This window comes from Macrotis lagotis, chromosome 1 (genome assembly GCF_037893015.1).
Source record: "Macrotis lagotis isolate mMagLag1 chromosome 1, bilby.v1.9.chrom.fasta, whole genome shotgun sequence".
In the NCBI taxonomy this organism is placed as follows: Eukaryota; Metazoa; Chordata; class Mammalia; order Peramelemorphia; family Peramelidae; genus Macrotis; species Macrotis lagotis.
Genome location: NC_133658.1, coordinates 97,663,966 through 97,683,317, shown reverse-complemented (window position 1 = coordinate 97,683,317; position 19,352 = coordinate 97,663,966). Strand labels below are relative to the sequence as shown.

General features: G+C 37.8%; 1 protein-coding gene across 2 annotated transcripts in view; it reads right to left on the bottom strand.

Moving 5' to 3' along the window:
- PRKCE (protein kinase C epsilon) overlaps nt 1-19,352 on the bottom strand; it is a 653,543-nt gene that overhangs the window by 247,569 nt on the left and 386,622 nt on the right. For both annotated transcript variants that reach the window (XM_074205195.1, XM_074205202.1), the window contains 4 exons: nt 11,752-11,911; nt 10,864-10,898; nt 9,251-9,336; nt 1,541-1,670 (listed from right to left, as the gene is read on the bottom strand). In XM_074205195.1, coding sequence (XP_074061296.1) covers nt 1,541-1,670; nt 9,251-9,336; nt 10,864-10,898; nt 11,752-11,911 — 411 coding nt within the window. The remainder of the gene's footprint in view (nt 1-1,540; nt 1,671-9,250; nt 9,337-10,863; nt 10,899-11,751; nt 11,912-19,352) is intronic.

Here is a 19,352-nt window from a genome sequence, read left to right as displayed (position 1 = left end):
GAAAAGGAGAAACTCGGATTTATTCAATATGTGTATTCTCCCAATCAGTACCTATCTATATTTTCTTGTCCCTGGCTCCCTGTCTTTATGATTGTCTATGACTGCCTATAAATTTTCTACAGGGGAACACACAACACCCTGAGATGCAGAGTTTCTCTAGATTTCTTAATGTGGAAAGCAATAGAAGACAGGATTTGTTCAAAGATTGCCCTTTATTCTTACTCCATAACTGACCTATCTCCTATCTTGTCAGACATTATTCTTGCAAAGATACTAAAGCTTTCTTTTCTGTGAAGTTTTTCATTGGTAATAAGTCACAATGTGCTCACTTCCACCTCACTACCTGTTGAATGAACTACAATATTCTCTGGGGTTCCCATTTCCCATGACTCAAAAACCATACAGTATCAGCAGAAGAATAGTGATGTTTGTAAAGATGGACCTTTGTTTCAGGGAGAGCTTAAAGCTGTTAAAAGTTTTATATCAGATCCTAAAGGCAATCTGTTTTCTCTATTCTTTCTTAACATTGAGTTTGGTTCAGTTCAGCAAAGTATTAAGAATAAAAGATCTCTGCATATGGATGAAAATAAACTAATTTTCAAAAATAAAAAAAATTTAAAAAGAATAAAAGATCTCGTGCTTACAGTTTTTTGCCTATTTTCAAAAGCATTTGATTTGGTAGAGGAAAAACACTGGTCTGAAGGTTCTTCTTTTGGGCCACTCAACTTTAATAAATATTTCTTGGATTGAATTGAATTAACTTAACTTGGATAACCTACCTCAGCAGATGATATCAATTCTATTTTTTTTTAATTTAGGGAACAAAATTATCATTTCCATAATGTAATACTATTAAAAAAAAAGTTGACTGTACATGAAACTGCAAATCTGCTATGCACAACTTGCTATTCCTTTCAACTATTCATCAAAATTATCATGTAAATTTATTATTTTTCTCTCTTTCTTCCCTCTCCCCTGCTTAGAGATGATTATCATTAGACATATATAGATGTGTGTGTGTGTGTGACAAACACACACACACATATACATATATAGGCACATACAATTTTTCTATATCTACTTCTATTTATCAGATCTTTCTCTGAACGCAAATAAAGACTTTCTTCTATTCTTAAACATTTCTACTTGATGAAACTTAACAAGGATGCCTCTATGTAGCATCATGGGAAGAGGGGAAACCTATTCTCTAATTTATCATCGTCCACTTTCAGCTTTATACTTACCTCCTCTGAGAGCCTTCCCGGATCACCCTTCCACTCTGAGCTTTCTATTTCTCTCAAAGGACCCTAACACTTATGTGCTCAATAAATTATTGCTAACTGATACAATGCAATATAAATTCAATGAACAAAACAAGGCAAAAATGTTTATTTAGTAGCTATTGTATGCAAAATATATAATTTCCTTATCTTCTTGGCCAAATCTATAAATCAATTTTTTTTCATGGCAAGACAAAAAGGGGAGGAATTTTGGTAAAGTGAAATAGAATGTGAGGATAGGCCAGTCAAAAACACCTTACCCTTGCATTGTAAACCTTGTCGTAAGAGACCCCAGAGCAAGGATCCGCAATGGTCACAGAAAGTAGGTACTTTATAGTTGTGGATACTAAATTTGTGGGGCATGTTGACACTGAACCGCTGGGAACCCACCTGTAAGGAAAGCATAATAAATGGTTTACTCAGGACACTTGCCCTCAGTGATGCTTTTTATTCAATTTTTTTTTCCTTCTGAAAAATACAGGTATTATACCTAAGAGATCCTGGCTCAGATCTGAAATGCTGATGGTAAACTTGGGGTGGGATCTTCTTCTCAGACCTGACCCTTTGCTTGGTCTGCTCTTCATTTACCCCAGGATAATATTCTTTGCTACTTTTATTCATTTTTCTTCAAAGCCCAACTCAAGTCTTACTTCCATGAAGCCCTTTCTGACTCTTTCTTCTTCTGAACTACTTACAATCTACAAACTCAAAACTTAATAGCAAATTATTACTGTTATCACTTCACTCTTGTGCTTTTCTCTCTCCCCACTCCAACCACAAAAATATTAAACTGATATCCCCTTGAAGGCAGGGTTAGTATCTAAGACATCTTTTATAAATCCCCCAGTACCTTGGACAGTACCTAACACTAACTAAAGGTTTAATAGAATCTGTTAATTGCCTCCTTCAAAAGGAGGCTATTGTAGTATGAGGGAGATAACCTTGATGAAAGGACAATGACCTGGGAGGTGACAACAAGGGGATCAAATCTTGGCTCTGCTTGACCTTCAGAAAGGAAGTTTATTTCATCACAGAGTCATTGCTTTACAATTGGAAGGGACCTTAGAGGTCACTGAGTCCCTCATTTTGGGAAATTGAGTCACACAGAGATTTAAAGCTAGTAGTTGTCTGAGGCAGGATTTGAATTCATATATTACTGATTTCAAGACTAGTAGCCTTTCCACTATGTCATACTGCCTCTCCACTGTCAATCAAAGCCCATGAAATTTCTGAGGATCAAAGTAAATAATGAATGAGAAAGAACTCTAGAAAGTTATGTGTCATTACTTATATGTGAATACTTATTATACAGATATTTAAATATTATATATAAATTCATATTCATATGATGTTCTTGGACTGAATAGAACTTTACATGCATTATCTTATTTGATTCTCACAACAACCCTAAAGGGCTACAGGTATTATTTTCCTCTTTATACAAATGAGGAAACTGAGGCTGAGAGAGATTAAATGACTTGTCTAGGGTCACAGCATAAGAAAGTATCTGAGGCCAGGTTTGAACTCAATTTCTCCTGATTTCATGTCCAGTGATTAACCCAGGATACCAGGTTTCCTTTCAAAAGAAATAAAAAGCCTAATTACTGACAGTTTTCTTTGAGGAGTGTTCTAGATGTTTTTACTGTTTTAACTAAGATATTCTTCTCTTGCTTCCCATTAATCTAGATACAAATTGTCTTTACCAACTTTACTCCCCTTCCCAAAAATGGCCTTGGGCAATCGTAGAAAGTGGGATGCTGCCATTGTCCTTTCCAAAGCTAGCTGTCTGGTTGTCTGCTTGTAAAAGTGACAAGAAAGAGAGAGCAACTTCCCCAATAGTCTACTGTCTTCTTAGTGTGGGCTGAGCAAGGAAGTCCCTCCTAGCTGTTCTGAGTCAAAGACAAAGGAGAAGAGGGAGGGTTGCTATGCTTGGGCTGTCTGATAAATTGTTGAAACTCCCAAAATAAGCATAGACTCCCACATGCACACAATGGTTCCATGTTGCTAATCTACCCTAACAGAAACCAGTCAGATCCCTTGAGAGAAAACTCTAAGAATTAGACCATTCCCCCTTGTTGGAGCAAATGAGATTATATTAAATATCATTTGAGATACTGGCTAGCTAGGGCCTTACCTGAACTTCTCAACTCTATAAATGTATTTCACTTATGAATAGATTGCTTGTTCCTTATTTGTATACTTGCTATATACAGAGGCAACGTGATATATTATAGTGGAAAAAATTCAATCATGATAGATGAGGGTTCAAATTTTGCATCTGACACTTACTGACTGAGTGTGGGTAAGATATTTAGAGTACTTCCTTAGTTTTCTTATCAGGAAAAAAAAGACAAAGTAATAACTATAGAGATTATGAGAAACAGGGATGATACTATCTATCAGAGTAAATGGGATAACGTTTGGAAAGTCTTCTGTAACCTTTAAAGGACTAGATATATCTCTGGCATTTATTTTTATGTATTTTTATGGATATAGACAGTGAAGTAAATCATGCCTCATGAAAATTCCCCAGGGGAGAGACATACACCTAGTGAGTGGCCAAAGGGAAAAGAACTAGATGTGTGGTTATGCAGGGGAGCCAGCTCCAACATCTTCTTGTCCCACCTTCACTACAGACTATTTGGGATCAGACTTCCAAGGCACAGGAAGTAATGTTTTCATTCTAATCATTCAAGAAGAATTTATTAAGCACTAATTACCAAGCACTGTTAGATTAGTGAGATACAAATACAAAGATTGAAACAATCCCTCCTCACAAGGAGTTAACATTTTAATAGGGAAGACAATTATATCTATGATTTTAGAAGGCATAAATATTAAGTTATTAAAGACAAAGTAGTTACATGCAAGATTGTTCATGAGAGAGATACTAGAAGTGGGGGGAGGAGAATTTCATACAGAAAATGGTGCTTGAAGGTACTATATATGAGTAACAATGAGAAGATCAGTTTGATTGTTTGAGGTATGCAAGAGAGATGGTGGGACCAAAAACAGATGCAAAAGGAGACATGCATCCTGTTGCAAATAGACAAGAAGAGAAACTCAGGGAGACACAGAAGGAGATGGAGAGAAAGTGAATGAGACCAAAGGAGGAAGGGAAATGTTGAAATCACAGAGAAATAATAATAATCTGCAGGGAGGGAAAGGGGAGGAGAGCAGAAGAAAGAGAAAAACTAAGCATTGTTTGGCTTCTTTGCTTGACTGTTCAGTGATAAATGTGATGTTCCTGACACATAAAAAGTCATTCTCAAGGGGTGAGTGATAAGGGGATCCAATCTGAAAACATTTTTCCATAGGCAGAAGGGTAAAGGAAGCTGGTCCTTGGGTCTCCATTATTATTAGAATTTAATTTCCTTGAGAGTAGGGGCTGAATTCACTTTTGCATTCTTCTATCTAGATTTCAGCATAGAATAAGTGCCTGATAAATGTCTCTTTCACTGAGCTTAGAGATCATCTACTCTAAACACCTTTTTTTTATAGTTGGGCAAACTGAATCTCAGAGAGGGAAGGCAGGGGGAAGTGACTTGTCCAAGTTTTTAAGAGTCAGGACTAGAAATTCAGTACTCTTTTCATATAATCATGATGATTCTATTCTTGTTTATGAAAGAATCCCCAAAATTTCTGCTTTCTAAGGTAGTAATAACTTACTATCTAAGGACCTATGCTGACTTCATAAATACAATGTCACTGATGCCATCTATAACAAATCCAGCTTGGGGCGGCTAGGTGGCATAGTGGATAAAGCATCGGCCCTGGAGTCAGGAGTACCTGGGTTCAAATCTGGTCTCAGACACTTAATAATTACCTAGCTGTGTGGCCTTGGGCAAGCCACTTAACCCCATTGCAAAAACTAAAAAAAAAAAAAAAGAAGAAGAAGAAGAAGTCCAGTTGTTGAAAGAATTGGGACTCAATCTTTTGATTCTTTTGCAGTTCAGGTGTCAAACCTCCACTGGATACTGATAAGTTTTTCCAGCATTTGTCCCATTCAGTAAAATGTTTCAGTTGGTTTTTAGTTGGTTTTAGTTGTTTAGTTGTTTTCTATCAGGTTGTGACATCATTTGGGGTTTTCTTGAAAGAAATATTGGAGTGGTTTGTCATTTCCTTCTCCAACTCATTTTACAGACAGATGAGGTAATTGAGGCATACAGATTAAGCAAAGTGACTAGGGTCACACGGCTAGTAAGAGGCCAGATTTGAACTATGAAAAATGAATCTTCCTGACTCAGACTTAGCACTTTATCACTGCAATATTTAACAGCCTTAGAAACTCAGAAATACGTATAATTTCTACAATCTCCATCACATCCTCCTATTGACTGCCTGTAAAAGTGACAAGACAGATAGAGTATGAGGACTAATGGTTATAGTTTAGTCCTTGCAGCTAAGAAACCCAAATGATAGTTTGAAATCCTGGCACTATTTCCCAAAAGAGGACCTTTGGACAAGTCACTTCCCATCTTTGGGGCTAACTACTAAACAGCAAACTTGTGAAATTTCAAAATCTCAGTATATAGTTATGCAAAGAATAAAGCATTAGACTTTAATTCTTATTCAGTTCTAAGCTCTCTGAGCTGTATAACCTGGGCAAGTCACTTAACCACAGTCTACTTCGGTTTTCTCATCTCTAAAATGGCTATTAATAACACCAAACTCCTAAGATTACTATAAGGATAAAATGAAATAGTATTTGTAAAGTGCTATATAAATGCTAGTTATTGTTATTACTATTACTGCTGTTATTCCCCATTTAATAATATGTGACTAGTTCAATTTTAACCTTGTTCTAGTTAAAACATGTATTTGCCTGTCTGCAAAAGAACCTTATTTTTAAAAAAAATTGTGCACCCAATGCAACCAGATCGTCAGTATTCATCTCAGTGAGAACTTTCTTTTTAATTCTTTGTAGTCAGAATTTGACATTACTACAAATTCCCCTCCTCTTACTGATGCTATCCAGGCAGAAATGGTTGGTATAGGGTACACTAGGATTGGTGGGAAAGTTCTCTGAAAGGTAAGATGCTCCTTAGCCAAATTTCCAACAAAGAAGAACTGCCCCTTCTCAAATGAAGTTATTTTGCATCTAAACTATCTTGAACCTTGGCCAAGGCCACCAAAAAATTGTAGTTCAAAGAATCATATTCTTAGAATTAGAGTTCAGAGTTGCAAGAGAACATTAAGTTATTCTTTCCAATCTAGTATCTGAACAGAAGGCCCTCTATTACTTTCCCAACCAGCCTAATCTTGCTTATATTTGAAAACCTGACTACAGAGAACTCACTACCTCCCAAAAGAAGCCTGTTCTGCTTTGGAATTGCTTATAGGTTAAGAAGTTTCCCCAAATATCTACTTGACATTTGCCTCTCAACAAATTCATCTCAATTTGATTCAATTCAACAAACACCACTTATTCATTTTAACCTATCACTCTAAATCCTGCCCTTGGAGCCAAACACAAGCCTAATCTCTGACTACATCTGGAGTGTTATGTTTGGTTCTAGGCGCCAGTGTTTAAAAAGGATGCGGATAAGCTGGAGAGAATCCAGGAGGGCAACTGAGATGTTCAAACTCCTTGAGTCATATGAGGATCAGTTAAAGAAAATGGGGTTATTTTGACTGGAGCAGAAAAGATTTAGGGCCAGCTGCATTCAAGTATCTGAAGAGCTATCAAATGGAAGGGAGATTAGACTTATTCTGCTTGTTCCCAGAAGTTGAATTTGCAGAAGTCCCTTTAGGCTTGATATCAACAAAATATGTCTGACAAGGAAAGTTGCCCAAGAGAGGAATGGGCCATCTAGAAAGGGACTGGGTTCCTCTGGTCTAGAGATCATGCAGAGGCTATAGAACCACTTCTTGGATGTTAAAGGACACCGTTCTTACAAGTATAGATTAGACCAGTTAGGTGATGAATATTCTTTCAATTTTCAGATACTCTGATTTGAATCTTCCTTCCATAAGAGAGCTTTTCAAATACTTGAAGATAGCTCTATCATCTCTCCAAAATCCTCTCTTCTTCAAGCTGAATATTCTCAGTTTCTTCAATCAAGACTTTGAATGCTTTCACCCACCTGCTCACCCTTTTTTGGATTAAGTGTTTTTGACCAATGTCCTTTCTAAATTACAGTATCAGAATTCAATATAATACTCCAGAGGCAGATTGTTTCTATTGTACTGACCATTGCTTCTGTTAATGCATGCTAATGCCAAAAAAAATTAATAATGGGATGCCCTGTACCATCTGTATCCCAAGAAAGAATTGTGGAGTTTGAACAAAGACCAAAGACAATTACCTTCAATTTAGGAAAAAAAGTTATCATATTATGTAATTTTGATATCTCTTATACTTTATTTTCCTTCCTTAAGGATATGATTTCTCTCTCATCACATTCAACTTGGATCAACTTATACCATGGAAACAATGTAAAGACTAATTGACTGCCTTCTGTGGGGAGTGGGGGGGGGAGGAAAGAAAGATTGGGGGGGGATTGTAAAGCTCAAAATAAATAATATTTTTCTCAAAAAAAATAATGGGATGCCCTGGCCACTAATGTTTCTGACTCCAGGACCAGTCTATGCACTATAATGCCTATCCCTATTTCTCTCTCTCTCTCTCTCTCTCTCTCTCTCTCTCTCTCTCTCTCTCCTTCTCTCTCTCTCTCTCCCTCCCTCCCTCTTTTTTCTATGTCTGTGTGTATATACACATACATATATTCATATACACATACAAACACACATATACATATATGCATACATGCATCCATGTAGAGTAGCTAGATGATACAGTGGAAAGAGCACTGGGTCTAGAGTCAAAAAGATTAACTCAAATCTGACCTCATACACTGATCGATTAGTCATTTAATTCCTGCCTGCATAAAACCAACCACTCTAGTATCTTAGCCAAGAAAACCCCATGGACAGTTGGCCCACAGGGTCATGAAGAGTCAGATATAACTGAACAACTAAACAACAATATGGGTAGATATAGATAACCATATGTATACACATATATGTATGCATGTATGGATGTAATGTATGTATATAAATGTGTATGCGTGTAATATATATGTATATATATACGCAACCAGCCTGAACATAAATACAGACCATCCACATGTACACATAAAAACATTCAACATCCCCCCCATGTGTGTTCTTTTTCATTGATTCTGTCAAAGACATCATCATTCTTGCCGTTTCCCCCCCAAAAAAAGAACTTCTTGCAGTTACCTTTGATCCTTTTTTCTCTTTCACTCCCACTCCTAGCCAATCAGTCACAAAATCCTGCCATTTCCTTTTTCCAAATGGCTAGGTTTTGCCCATTCTTCTCCATTTTCATGGTCTTCAGGTAAAGATGCCATCCCTGGCTTACCAGCTCTCAATGTACTTCTACTAATTGGCTTGTGCAAAACCATGCCAAGTCTATTCATACATGCCCATTTTTAAGACCAACAGCTAGAGTAATGAGCTAACCTTCAACTAAGAAAGCAGAATGGAAGTTCAGTACATGGTCAGTTAAATTCCTGCATTTTTGCCAGTATCATCATTCTGTCGGATGGTCTGCCATCCATCATCCCTGGAGTTAGAGGTAGCCCCACTGTAATGCTAGCTCAGCTTCCTGGGCCCAGCAGCAATCCATATTTCACCTACCCACCAATCAGCTTCTCCCAATTTACTGGCAAGAGTGAGAATTTAAAATAAAATTTACAGCACATTGTCCCTATAGGCTTGAATCCCGGAACTTAGCTACCAATGGCACAGTGCCCACAAACATAGGGAGTCCAATCTCTCTGCAGCATTTTTTCCAGAGGATTACAAACCAACTCCCCAAGTTTTTGTTTGACAAATAAAGGAGGGAACAGGACCTTAGACAAATAAGTTACACACACACACACACACACACACATGCACTTTGGGAATGTTATAGGGTAGACTTTTATGTTATAAATGTTTACCTCATCATGTGCTTCATGTTTCTTTAAGCCCGCACACTTCGTTATTATAAGCTCATGGCACCTCTTGTGAACCACACAAGTGCAAACTGTAAACAACAGAAGATGGACAGACTGAGCTTCTGGGGAGAAGTGACGAGGGCCAAGGGGGATTACAGGGAAGAAGGGAATGGGGCAGGGTTTTCAAATACAAGATGAAATACAAGACCTTTCCACCTCTATTTAAAAGCCACCCATCATCCTCTCCCCTCCAACCCATCCCAGAGCTCTTTGAAAGGTGCTTTGTCATCCCTGAAATTAGGATTTACTAGATGCTTTTAGAGAAGAATTAAACATTTATGCTTAAGAAGCATCAGTGGTTTTCCAGGGTTCTGGGAGCCCTGATCAACTTTCTTGTTTCATTCAAAGCATAGGCAAGGTCAAGAAACCATTTCCTTTCTAAGCTCTCCCACCGGCACAGTTGTTCCTGTTGTGGGCTTTATGGTGCTTACATTCACTCCTCAGAACAGAACCAAGGTAGAAGATAGAGCAGTGAAGCTCTTTAACCATTAGCAGCTTTGCCATGAGACTTTCTCTGGCTGCTTTGTTTTTCAATCAAGTAGGGTCTTGACCCTCTCCACTGTAAAGTTTCTACTTAATTTCTATCTCCGCATTAAAACGACCACAGTCTTTTAAGTATTCCCATAGGACAATATGCATAAAAGCCCCAAGTTAGAGGTGATCAAGAAAATCACCCCACACTGGGTTATGAGGCAACCCTGGAAGTAATGATATTTTCTAACTAAGTTGGATAACTTCCTCTAATTTTAAGATACAAGGCAGCCAGGGCTGGGCTAGACAGACTGCTTCATAGTTCTTAGTAGCAAAAAAGTCAAAATGTGAATACAGGTGACACCCAATTTCCTAATTATATATGGACAACCAAGGCTAACACTTAAAGTAGTTTAAAAATTACCTTCAAGAATTTCAGGGGGCTTTAATTTTCAAATGGCTAAGGATGTTTCCCAATTCATACAGGGACAAAAGAATCAGTAAAGTAGTGCTTCATAAATACTAAACAGGGTGAGCAGACAAGGGAGTTGAGTGTGATCCCACAGGATGCATTAGCACAAGTGAGGAAATAAAATAGAAATCCTCCAGCTCAAATGAAATTTGAAATCTTTCTTTCTTTCTAATGGCAGACCAAACATTTCTGCCAGACCTCTAATGTTTGGTCTGCCATTAGAAAGAAAGAAAGATTTTAAATCTCTGAATGAGACCAAAAATCCTGAGCTGCCTGCTATAACTAGAAAAATAAAGGACTGGGTGTGACTGGTGCTCTCTAGGACTTCATTGAAGCCTCTGAAATGGAGTAAAGTAGCCTCTTTATCCTATGACCCATGGGAAAAAATGAAAGAAAGAGAGGGCAGTAAAATTGAGGAGAGGGAAGCATATATATAGGGGAAGAGTGGGAGGAGGAGAGAAAAAGATGAGCTAAGAGAACCTGTATCCAGGCACTCATTTGATCTAATATATATATATATATGAAGATGTCTAAGACATACACCCTCCAAGTCTATTAAAGAGAATGTATCTATTCATCTAAACATTGACTTTGTTCATATTGTACCACTTACCTTGACATTGGTATCCCTGTTTTCCTATGACACCCCTGAAAGCAAGAACAGGCTCACTTTAGGAAATGAAGTTTCAATTTAAGAAAGAAAAAGAAAGAAGGAAGGAAGGAAGGAAGGAAGGAAGGAAGGAAGGAAGGAAGGAAGGAAGGAAGGAAGGAAGGAAGGAAGGAAGAAAGAAAGAAAGAAAGAAAGAAAGAAAGAAAGAAAGAAAGAAAGAAAGAAAGAAAGAAAGAAAGAAAGAAAGAAAGAAAGAAAGAAAGAAAAAGAAAGAAAGAAAAAGAGAGAGAGAAAGAGAGAAAGAAAGAGAGAGGGAGAAATAAACAAAGGAGAAAGGGATGAAGGAAGGAAGGAGGAATAAAGGAGAGAGAGAGAGAGAGAGAGAGAGAGAGACTAAGACACTTACCATTGAAAGCACAGAGGTTCCAGGAAATGTTTAACTGGATTCCACTGAACAGTGGAATTTAATCCCTTTTTATCTTTGAGGATGAAGGGATGCTTACCTACTTAGATGATGAATACTGGAATGCCCCTAGATTGAGAGGTGAGCGTACCATCTGGACTGTGTCTGTGGCATTTTATTGTCTACATGAACAGTGACTTGACCAAGGTCCCTCAGAGAGTTAGTGAGAGAGCTGGGATAGAAGTAGGATTTTCTGATTTCCTGTCTAGTTTTCTTTATATTTCTTACCCTCCACAGAGCCTAGCATAGAACTGGATGTTACCAAATGCACTGAAAGCATTTGTGTAAGCCTTACAAAACTCGATTAAATCATGAAGAAATAAAAGGACAAGCTGTCAATGCTTTCCAAATTAAATGTATAACCTCCCTACCCACTCACCCTTCCAAACTGAAGAACAGGAAAACAAAAGTAGGAAGAAGAGCCTTACCAGATGAAGTCCCTGCAGTGAGAACAATAGGTGGGCTGCCGAAGGTAGGTGGCCATGAACTTGTGGCCATTAACTTGATGGACCCTGCGGCGGACAGCCCCCTGACGTTTCCTTGGCCGCATCCGTTCCCTGAACACTCGCTCCTCATTGTCTTTAGGTGCTGGGGAGGGATTAAAAAAAAAGAGGAAAAGCAAAGTTAAGATGAATGAGACTAATACTCTGTTTCTCCATAAGAAACTACTCCATCAAAGACTGATTGACATTGAGCCTTCAGGCTACAGATTGAAAAAGAGTCCTTGACTTGTGATATATAGAAATCAACAGTATTCAAACTGCCCTCATGTTACAGTCACCCAGGAGCTCCTGGGGCAAAGAACCAAGTGCATGTATGTTATAGACAACCAAACATCCTCAGATTTCATTTCAACCCCCCCTTGAGGTTATGGGGAAGATCAGGCCTCTCTTTTCTTTCTCACTGGACCCAAATATTTCTGCCACTCTTAAAATAGTTTCAAAAGGAAATTCAGAAAACCCCTAGTATTCTTCTATAGTTTGAGATGAGAAGGAAAGAGACACACTGAAAATGGACTGTCCCTTTGGTCCCTGGAACTTATCATCTTAATATGTAATACCCTAATTATGGTGGGGGAAAAATCCATTCCCAACTCCTCAGGATATCTGCCTCTTCCTCCCTGCTCTTGTATCCCATCCCTCCTCATTTCTCCTCTTTCCATATTACTCATGGAGAGCTGAAATCCTAAGACCTTTGTGGAAATATAATAACATGGACTAACAGAGAGATTGTGCTCATCACAATCATCTGGAAGAATAGAGCCATCCCAAGACAAATTACTGAACATCTCACAGTACCAAAGAAGGTGCTGGAAAAGCAGCTCCACACAGGCCATGAGCATCCCAAAGTAGCCATTTGTGAGCTGTGTCAATATGTTTGCATTTAGACTGTGGACCACTTGTAAAGAAGGGTGAGGGTCAGGCATCATCTTTACAGGGTACTGGGACAAGCTGAGGAAGCCCTCACCAATGCCCCTAGGTAGCCTCCCCCTGGCTCACCACTGCCCCTGAGATGCTCATGGGAGTCACTTTTCTCATGTCCTCGTTTAAAATAGAAACCTTCCTGGAAAGAGGAACACATTCTATTTTGGGGGTGTAGGGGTTGTGTCATTATTTATCAATAGGAAAGGGGAAATGAGAAAGGAAAATGAATAGAAGGTAAGATGAAGTGAGGGATAGGAAGAGAAAAAGAGTGACAAAGGCTCCAAAGATGAAGCAAAGAGCCTGTAAGACAAGAAAACTCCTCAGATTCTATGCTTTGGCAGTGGTGCTGGAATGAAAATAACATACTGGCCAATGCACCTGCTTAAAGTGTTCTCCATCCAGCAGCCCTCCCAGGATATGGAAATGCCCTCATGTTTCCAAAGGAAAAATCACTCCTGTCACTGGGCGAGGCCTGGATTTCTGTGTTTGGTCCACCTTAAACTTACATTGCCTGATAGTCCATTAAGGGGGGAAAAAGGCAGTCCAAACTCCCAGAGTACTCACACAGCTATTTAGAATCCAGTTTATGAGCTTCCTCAAACAAAGAGAAAGAAGTCTGCCCCCTGCATCAGGGAAAGTTATTACAAAAGGTTGTTTATGGGACTTAGTCAATTTTCTCAAAAACTTCCTTGGAAATCATGAACTTGAATGGTCAAATAAATAACAGGGATGCAGCTGCAGTTTATTATAAGGCAAAAGCTTAACAAGAGATGTGCTTTGAAAAAGTCAGCCAGGGACTTCCATGATGGCTGACATCATAGATGCAGAAAGCTAAGGGTCTTTGAGTGGTGATGGGAGTTGGACATATAGGTCTTTGGTGGTCCATCCTTCTAGGGATGCTGAGTGAGCCGGGTTTCTTGAGCTCAGGAATTCTGAGCTACAGCATGACCAATGCTAATTGGGGGGTCTGTATTAAGTACAAAACTAATATAACGAGTCTCTGGGAGTAGAAAGCTCCCAGATCATCTAAGAAAGGGTGAACTACCTCATATTAGAGATACAGCCAATCCAAGTTTCTATGCTAATAGTGGTATCAGGATCCATGAATAGGTGCTATGTTTCCAGTGGAGGGAATGTGGAAAGAATGACAGGCAGGCAAAGAAAGAGAGAGGGGGAGAAAGAAAGAGAGGAAGAAAAGAAAGAGAGAGGGGGAGAAGAGAGAGAGAGAGAGAGAGAGAGAGAGAGAGAGAGAGAGAGAGAGAGAAGAGAAGGAAAGAAAAAAGGGAAAATATGGTAAGAGATTAGTTATTTCTATGAAGACATGCATATGTATAGATATGTACATGTTCCAGTAAACATTTTGTCCCATAAAAGTGGCAGCTTAGGTTATCCCTAAGTCAAAATTCCAGGGACAATTGCCATTTCATTCAATTTGTCTGTAGATTGCAAAATCTTAGGTATTTTCATGCCAATCAATAGCTCATGAATCCTTGAAACAGACCAAAGCTCATGATAGCATCAGCAGAATGCTTTGCAGTCAACCAGAAAGGATTCCACATTACATTTCTTATTACATTTTTTATCTTATCTTAATTTGTCTCCTTTTCTGAGCAGGCTAAAGTGACTTCAATCTGAACTAAGATGCTAATGCTGACTCAGGGCTGGACAACACATAGCACAATAATTTTGAGCCATAGAAGGCCTTAAAGATCATTTATCCCAAAGCCTTTATCTTGTAAGTAGGGAAACTAAAGCAATAAATGGTCTCAACTTGACATAGGTCATAAGAAAAATAAGGGACAAAGCTAGAATTCAAACCCAATTTCCTGTCTCTTTCTATCTTTCCATGTTGCCCATGCCCAGTTTCATTCCTCTAGGATATCCCTTGGGAACGTACAAGGCAATGGGAGAGAGAAAAATGCTTCTCTAGCAATAGCAAGTAGGGTTTTTATTAATAACATTTATAGAGAAACAAACTATAAAAAGTTATTCATATAATTTATCTTTTTTGAGTTTTACAAGAACCTTCTGAGGTATCATTTCTATTTTACAGATAAGGAAACTGAGACTGATAGGTTTAAGTGACTTGCTTGTAGTCAGAAATCTAACAATGTCAGATGGAATTTGCATCAAGTGGAGGGGATCAGGAAAATCCAGTTCTCCTTCACTTCAAAGTTCCGAAACTGAATGCTTTTAAAAAGTCCCAGTGTCATAAGATTGCAGATTGAAAGGCTCCTTGAGGGTCATCACTCCAAATCCCCTCTGTTTTACAAAAGAGAAAACTGAGTCAAATAGAGATTTAAGAATCTGCCTGATAGTGTTTTTTTCTTGAAGTCAGTTTGGGTTATCCACCTTTCTCCCTTATGCCTCTGGAATGCTTTTTTGAGGAAGACGAGTATATAAATAAACATTTATATTAAGTGCTTCCATGTGCAGATAATTATGGGAAACACTGGAAATACAATTTTAAAAAAAGATAGTCTCTGATTTCAAGTCACTAACATTCTATTGGGGTGCGGGGGAAGAGAAAACATATAGGAGGTTTCAATTATATGAAAAAAATTTTGGTCCTTAGGGTGGAATGGCAAAAGAGACAGTAAACCATCTTTATTAATAATATTTCCATTGATAAAACTATATTCATTTCTGATGTTGAACCATTTGATAAGTCAAGGACATTTAGAATTTTATTTTCGATGATTTTTTTTTAGTAGCCAGAGGTAAAGTGAAAAGGTTACTTAAAGAAAGAATATGATTAAAACGAGCCCTTTGCAAATTTCTATGTATATATATTTTTTAATTTTTTTTTTACTTTTTTGATATTTTGAATAAAATATCAGAAGTTTGAATAAAAAAATAGCATCCTTTATGATTGAGTGTTCAGTAAATGTTCCCCTTAAAAAAATAACATTATAATTCCCTGGGAAACTGCTCCAAGGAAAAATATTATGCTAGAGCTTGCATTTTTGTTTCTATGTCCTATAACCTACCCTCTATTAAATAAGTTCTTATTTAAATACTAGGACAGCTAGATGGCGCCATGGTGCATAAAGTGCTGAGTCTGGATCATTTCTACCACTTCAAATCTGATCTCAATTACTAGCTAAGTGACCCTAGGCAAGTCACTTAAACTTATTTGCCTCAGTTTCCTCATCTGTACATGAGTAGAGATGGAAATGCTAAACCTCTCCAATATCTTTTTCAAGAAAACCCAAACAACTGTACAATAACAATTTAAATTCCACTTAATGAAGCTGGAGAAAAATCATAATATCATGTTGATTTCGATACTGCAAAATTATATTACATCATCTCAATTGAACCTTTACTACACTGAGGCAATCCTTTTACAAATCCCCAATTCTCACACTAGTCTATTCATCATTGTGGCATTTCCAAACCTTTTCTCCCTTTCAGTCTCCCATAGTGCTTCCTCACCACCCTCTTAGCTGAGAACTTTGACCCATATTTCACTGAAAAAAATTGAAGCTGTTACTGAGGAGTTCACTCTTCTCAATGTCACTGGCCTCCTTGCCATTCCTTGCCCAAGAGACTCCATCTCCTGAGTGTTCATATCCATGAACTGCTCCCACGCCTGGAATTCTCTCTTCCCATAATCTGCCTCTTAGCTCCTCTAGATTCCTTCAAATACCAACTAAAATCCTACCTTCTCCAAGATCTTATGGCCCCCTTTAATGTTAATGTTGTCCCTCTGTTAATTATCTCCATTTTACTCTGAATACATCTTATTTGTTCATGTTGTTTCCTCATTAATTAGACTTTAAGTCCTTAAAATAAGGATCTCTTTTTTACCTTTCTTTGTATCCCCAAAGTTTGATAAAGGGTTTTAATAAATCTATGCTGCCTGACTCAGAGAATTCAAATAGTTGAGTCTCAAGATCAATGTGAGATATTTCTGAGACTGAATGCCAAGTCTCCTTGTTGATAGCTTAATGCTCTTTCCATTCATATCTTTAACCCAATGGACTTGACTTAAAAGAGTACAAACCCAGAGCAGGTGTATTGTTCAGGAACCTACAATGATTCCCAAATAACTTACACTATGCACAGAGTGGGAATTGTGTTGGACTTGAAGTAGGGAAGACCTGGTTTTGGATCCTGACTCTATAACTATAGCTAAGTCACAAAGGCTCCGTGGGCCTCAGTTTCATCATCTGAAAAGTGACATGGTTGGACTTGAGTTGACAAAGTTAAGGTATTTACATTTTTAAGTTTATGATCTTATTAGATACACTTCCCAGCATGATATTGGAGAGTCTTCAAATTAGGTGCTGTGGTTATTCAATATTTTGTGTTTGAGTCTTTGTGACTCCATTTGGAATTTTCTTGGCAAAGCTACTAGAGTGATTTGCCATTTCCTTCTCCAACTCATTTTACAGATGAGGAAATGGAGGTAAACAGGATTAAGTGACCTTGCCCAGGGTCATACAGCTAATAAGAGTCTGAGACCAAATTTGAACTTGGGTCTTCCTGCTTCCAGGCTAAGTACTCTATCTACCACCCTAACCAACTGCCCAAACTAGATATCAGCCCTTATTTTCCACTATTTCTCTACAATCCTCCAATTTAATTTATCTGTTCACTGTTCCCTGCCCACATTATGAACTTTCCTGCTTCCTTCTCTATTTTTCTCCAACCCAGATCCCCCTGCTTTATAGCAGGTGCCAGTTCCTTCCCTCAGAACAGACTCAGCTGCTATTTGTTGTTCTGGTGTTGGCTATGGAGGAGGGGAGCAGCCTTTACACACTCAGTTACAACATTTGGGACTAGCCCTCAAGGTTTAGGTTGCCACAAACAACCCCATTTTGACTACAATCTTTTAGTTTATTTGAATGGGAAGAAAAAAACATTTTCTCCATAATTGTGGGGATAGTTGATTTACTGCTCCATTTCAATGAATTCAAGAGACTTTAGTCTCTGACTCATTTCTCTGGTGAAAAATTCCAAGATCAAGAGAGGAAGCAGGGAAAAGGAAGAGAAAGACAAATATCCTGAAAATAAAAATCAAAGAGTGGTGTCCTTTATCCCCAAAAGAAAATAAGCTTGCAATATTTTCTAGTTAAATGACTGTTGCATGACAATAAATTTTCAGCATTAAATAAATATTTATGTAATGCCAAAGAACACGTTCTTCATGCTGAACTCACACAATACATTAAAGACATTTTTCTACTCAAAACAGGAAAAGGGAAACAGCAATTAATTCCTCACAAAGAGATTATTCTATGCTATCTATATCTTCCCAGAGGTTCAAACAATGTTGATCAGGAGTGGTTGAACAGAGATCCTCCAAACTGTCTGCATGTTGTATTTCCTTTGTAATCTAAGGGCAAGGGAGCCAGTTGCACTTCAACATTTGTGTCTCAATCTTAACATAATCAACATTTTTTTCCTTCTTTGCTTTATCATCTGAATGATTTTTCCCATGATCATGGTAATGCTCATCTAATGCTCAGAGATTTCAAACAAATCATCATTTCAAAATGGGTCCTACAGCAAGATTGTCATTATGGGTATTGACCTAGTTGTGAAAGTTGCAACAAATCTATATTTTATTGAATGAAAATAAAATACACGTATCTAACTTACATCTATGTCAATACCCTTACACAGGCAATAGGAGAGAAGCAAAGTAAGTTCTCCTTTGGGAGAGTTTTCTCTGACTAGGCCCTCATCTCCCACACTGTATTTCTTTCCCCAAATCTATGTGGTTAGAAAGTTCCCAAAATGTCACAATTTAGGAACAGACATTTTTTTTTTTTCTGTAACATCCACTTTGGATTTGAAGGTTCACTCCCCATTCTGAAGGAAACTCAAGTAGAATATTTTTCCATTATTGCCAAGAAAGTTGATTTAGTGCTCCATTTCAATGGATTTTAGAGACTTTAGTCTCTGATCTTGTTTACAAGAGAAAAATGCAAAGATTGAGTGAGGAAGCAGGGAAGTAGGGAAGATGCCTTTGTACTGATTATCCTTTATGACTGGAATTTACTCACTCCTCAATACTACCTCTTAGAATCCATGATTTACTTTAAGGCTTAACTTCAAATAACATCTTATAAAGTGAAAGTTCTTAATCCAAGTTTCATGGCCCCCTATCCATTGTGAATGAGAAAAAAATTGTATCTTTATTTCCACTAATCTCTAACTGAAATGTGGTACTTCCTCAATTATAAACTAAAACAAACAAAAATTCTATCTTGAGAAAGGGTGCATAGGTTTTTCCAAACTGCAAGGTAATCCATGACCAAAAAAATTTTTTTTAATTAATAAGTCTTGTTACAAAGGAAACTTTTCTTTATCCCTCCCCAAAACCCTCTAGTGCCTTTCTCCAAATTTACCATGGGCAAAGTCTGATGCAGAAGGGGGAAATTTCTTTTCAGGTTTCAAGGATCACATTTAGGAAGAGATGAGCTTTGGGAAAGCTACAAACAGAATGAACACTGAAAAGTGAAATGAAATTTTTTGAGGACCTGAGTCAAGGAAATGAAAAAGAAAAGCAATGAGGAAAGAAAAGGGGGATGAAGATATATTATTTAACCACCAAAGTCAAGTTTGGTTCTTGGCTGAATAAGATAGCTTGA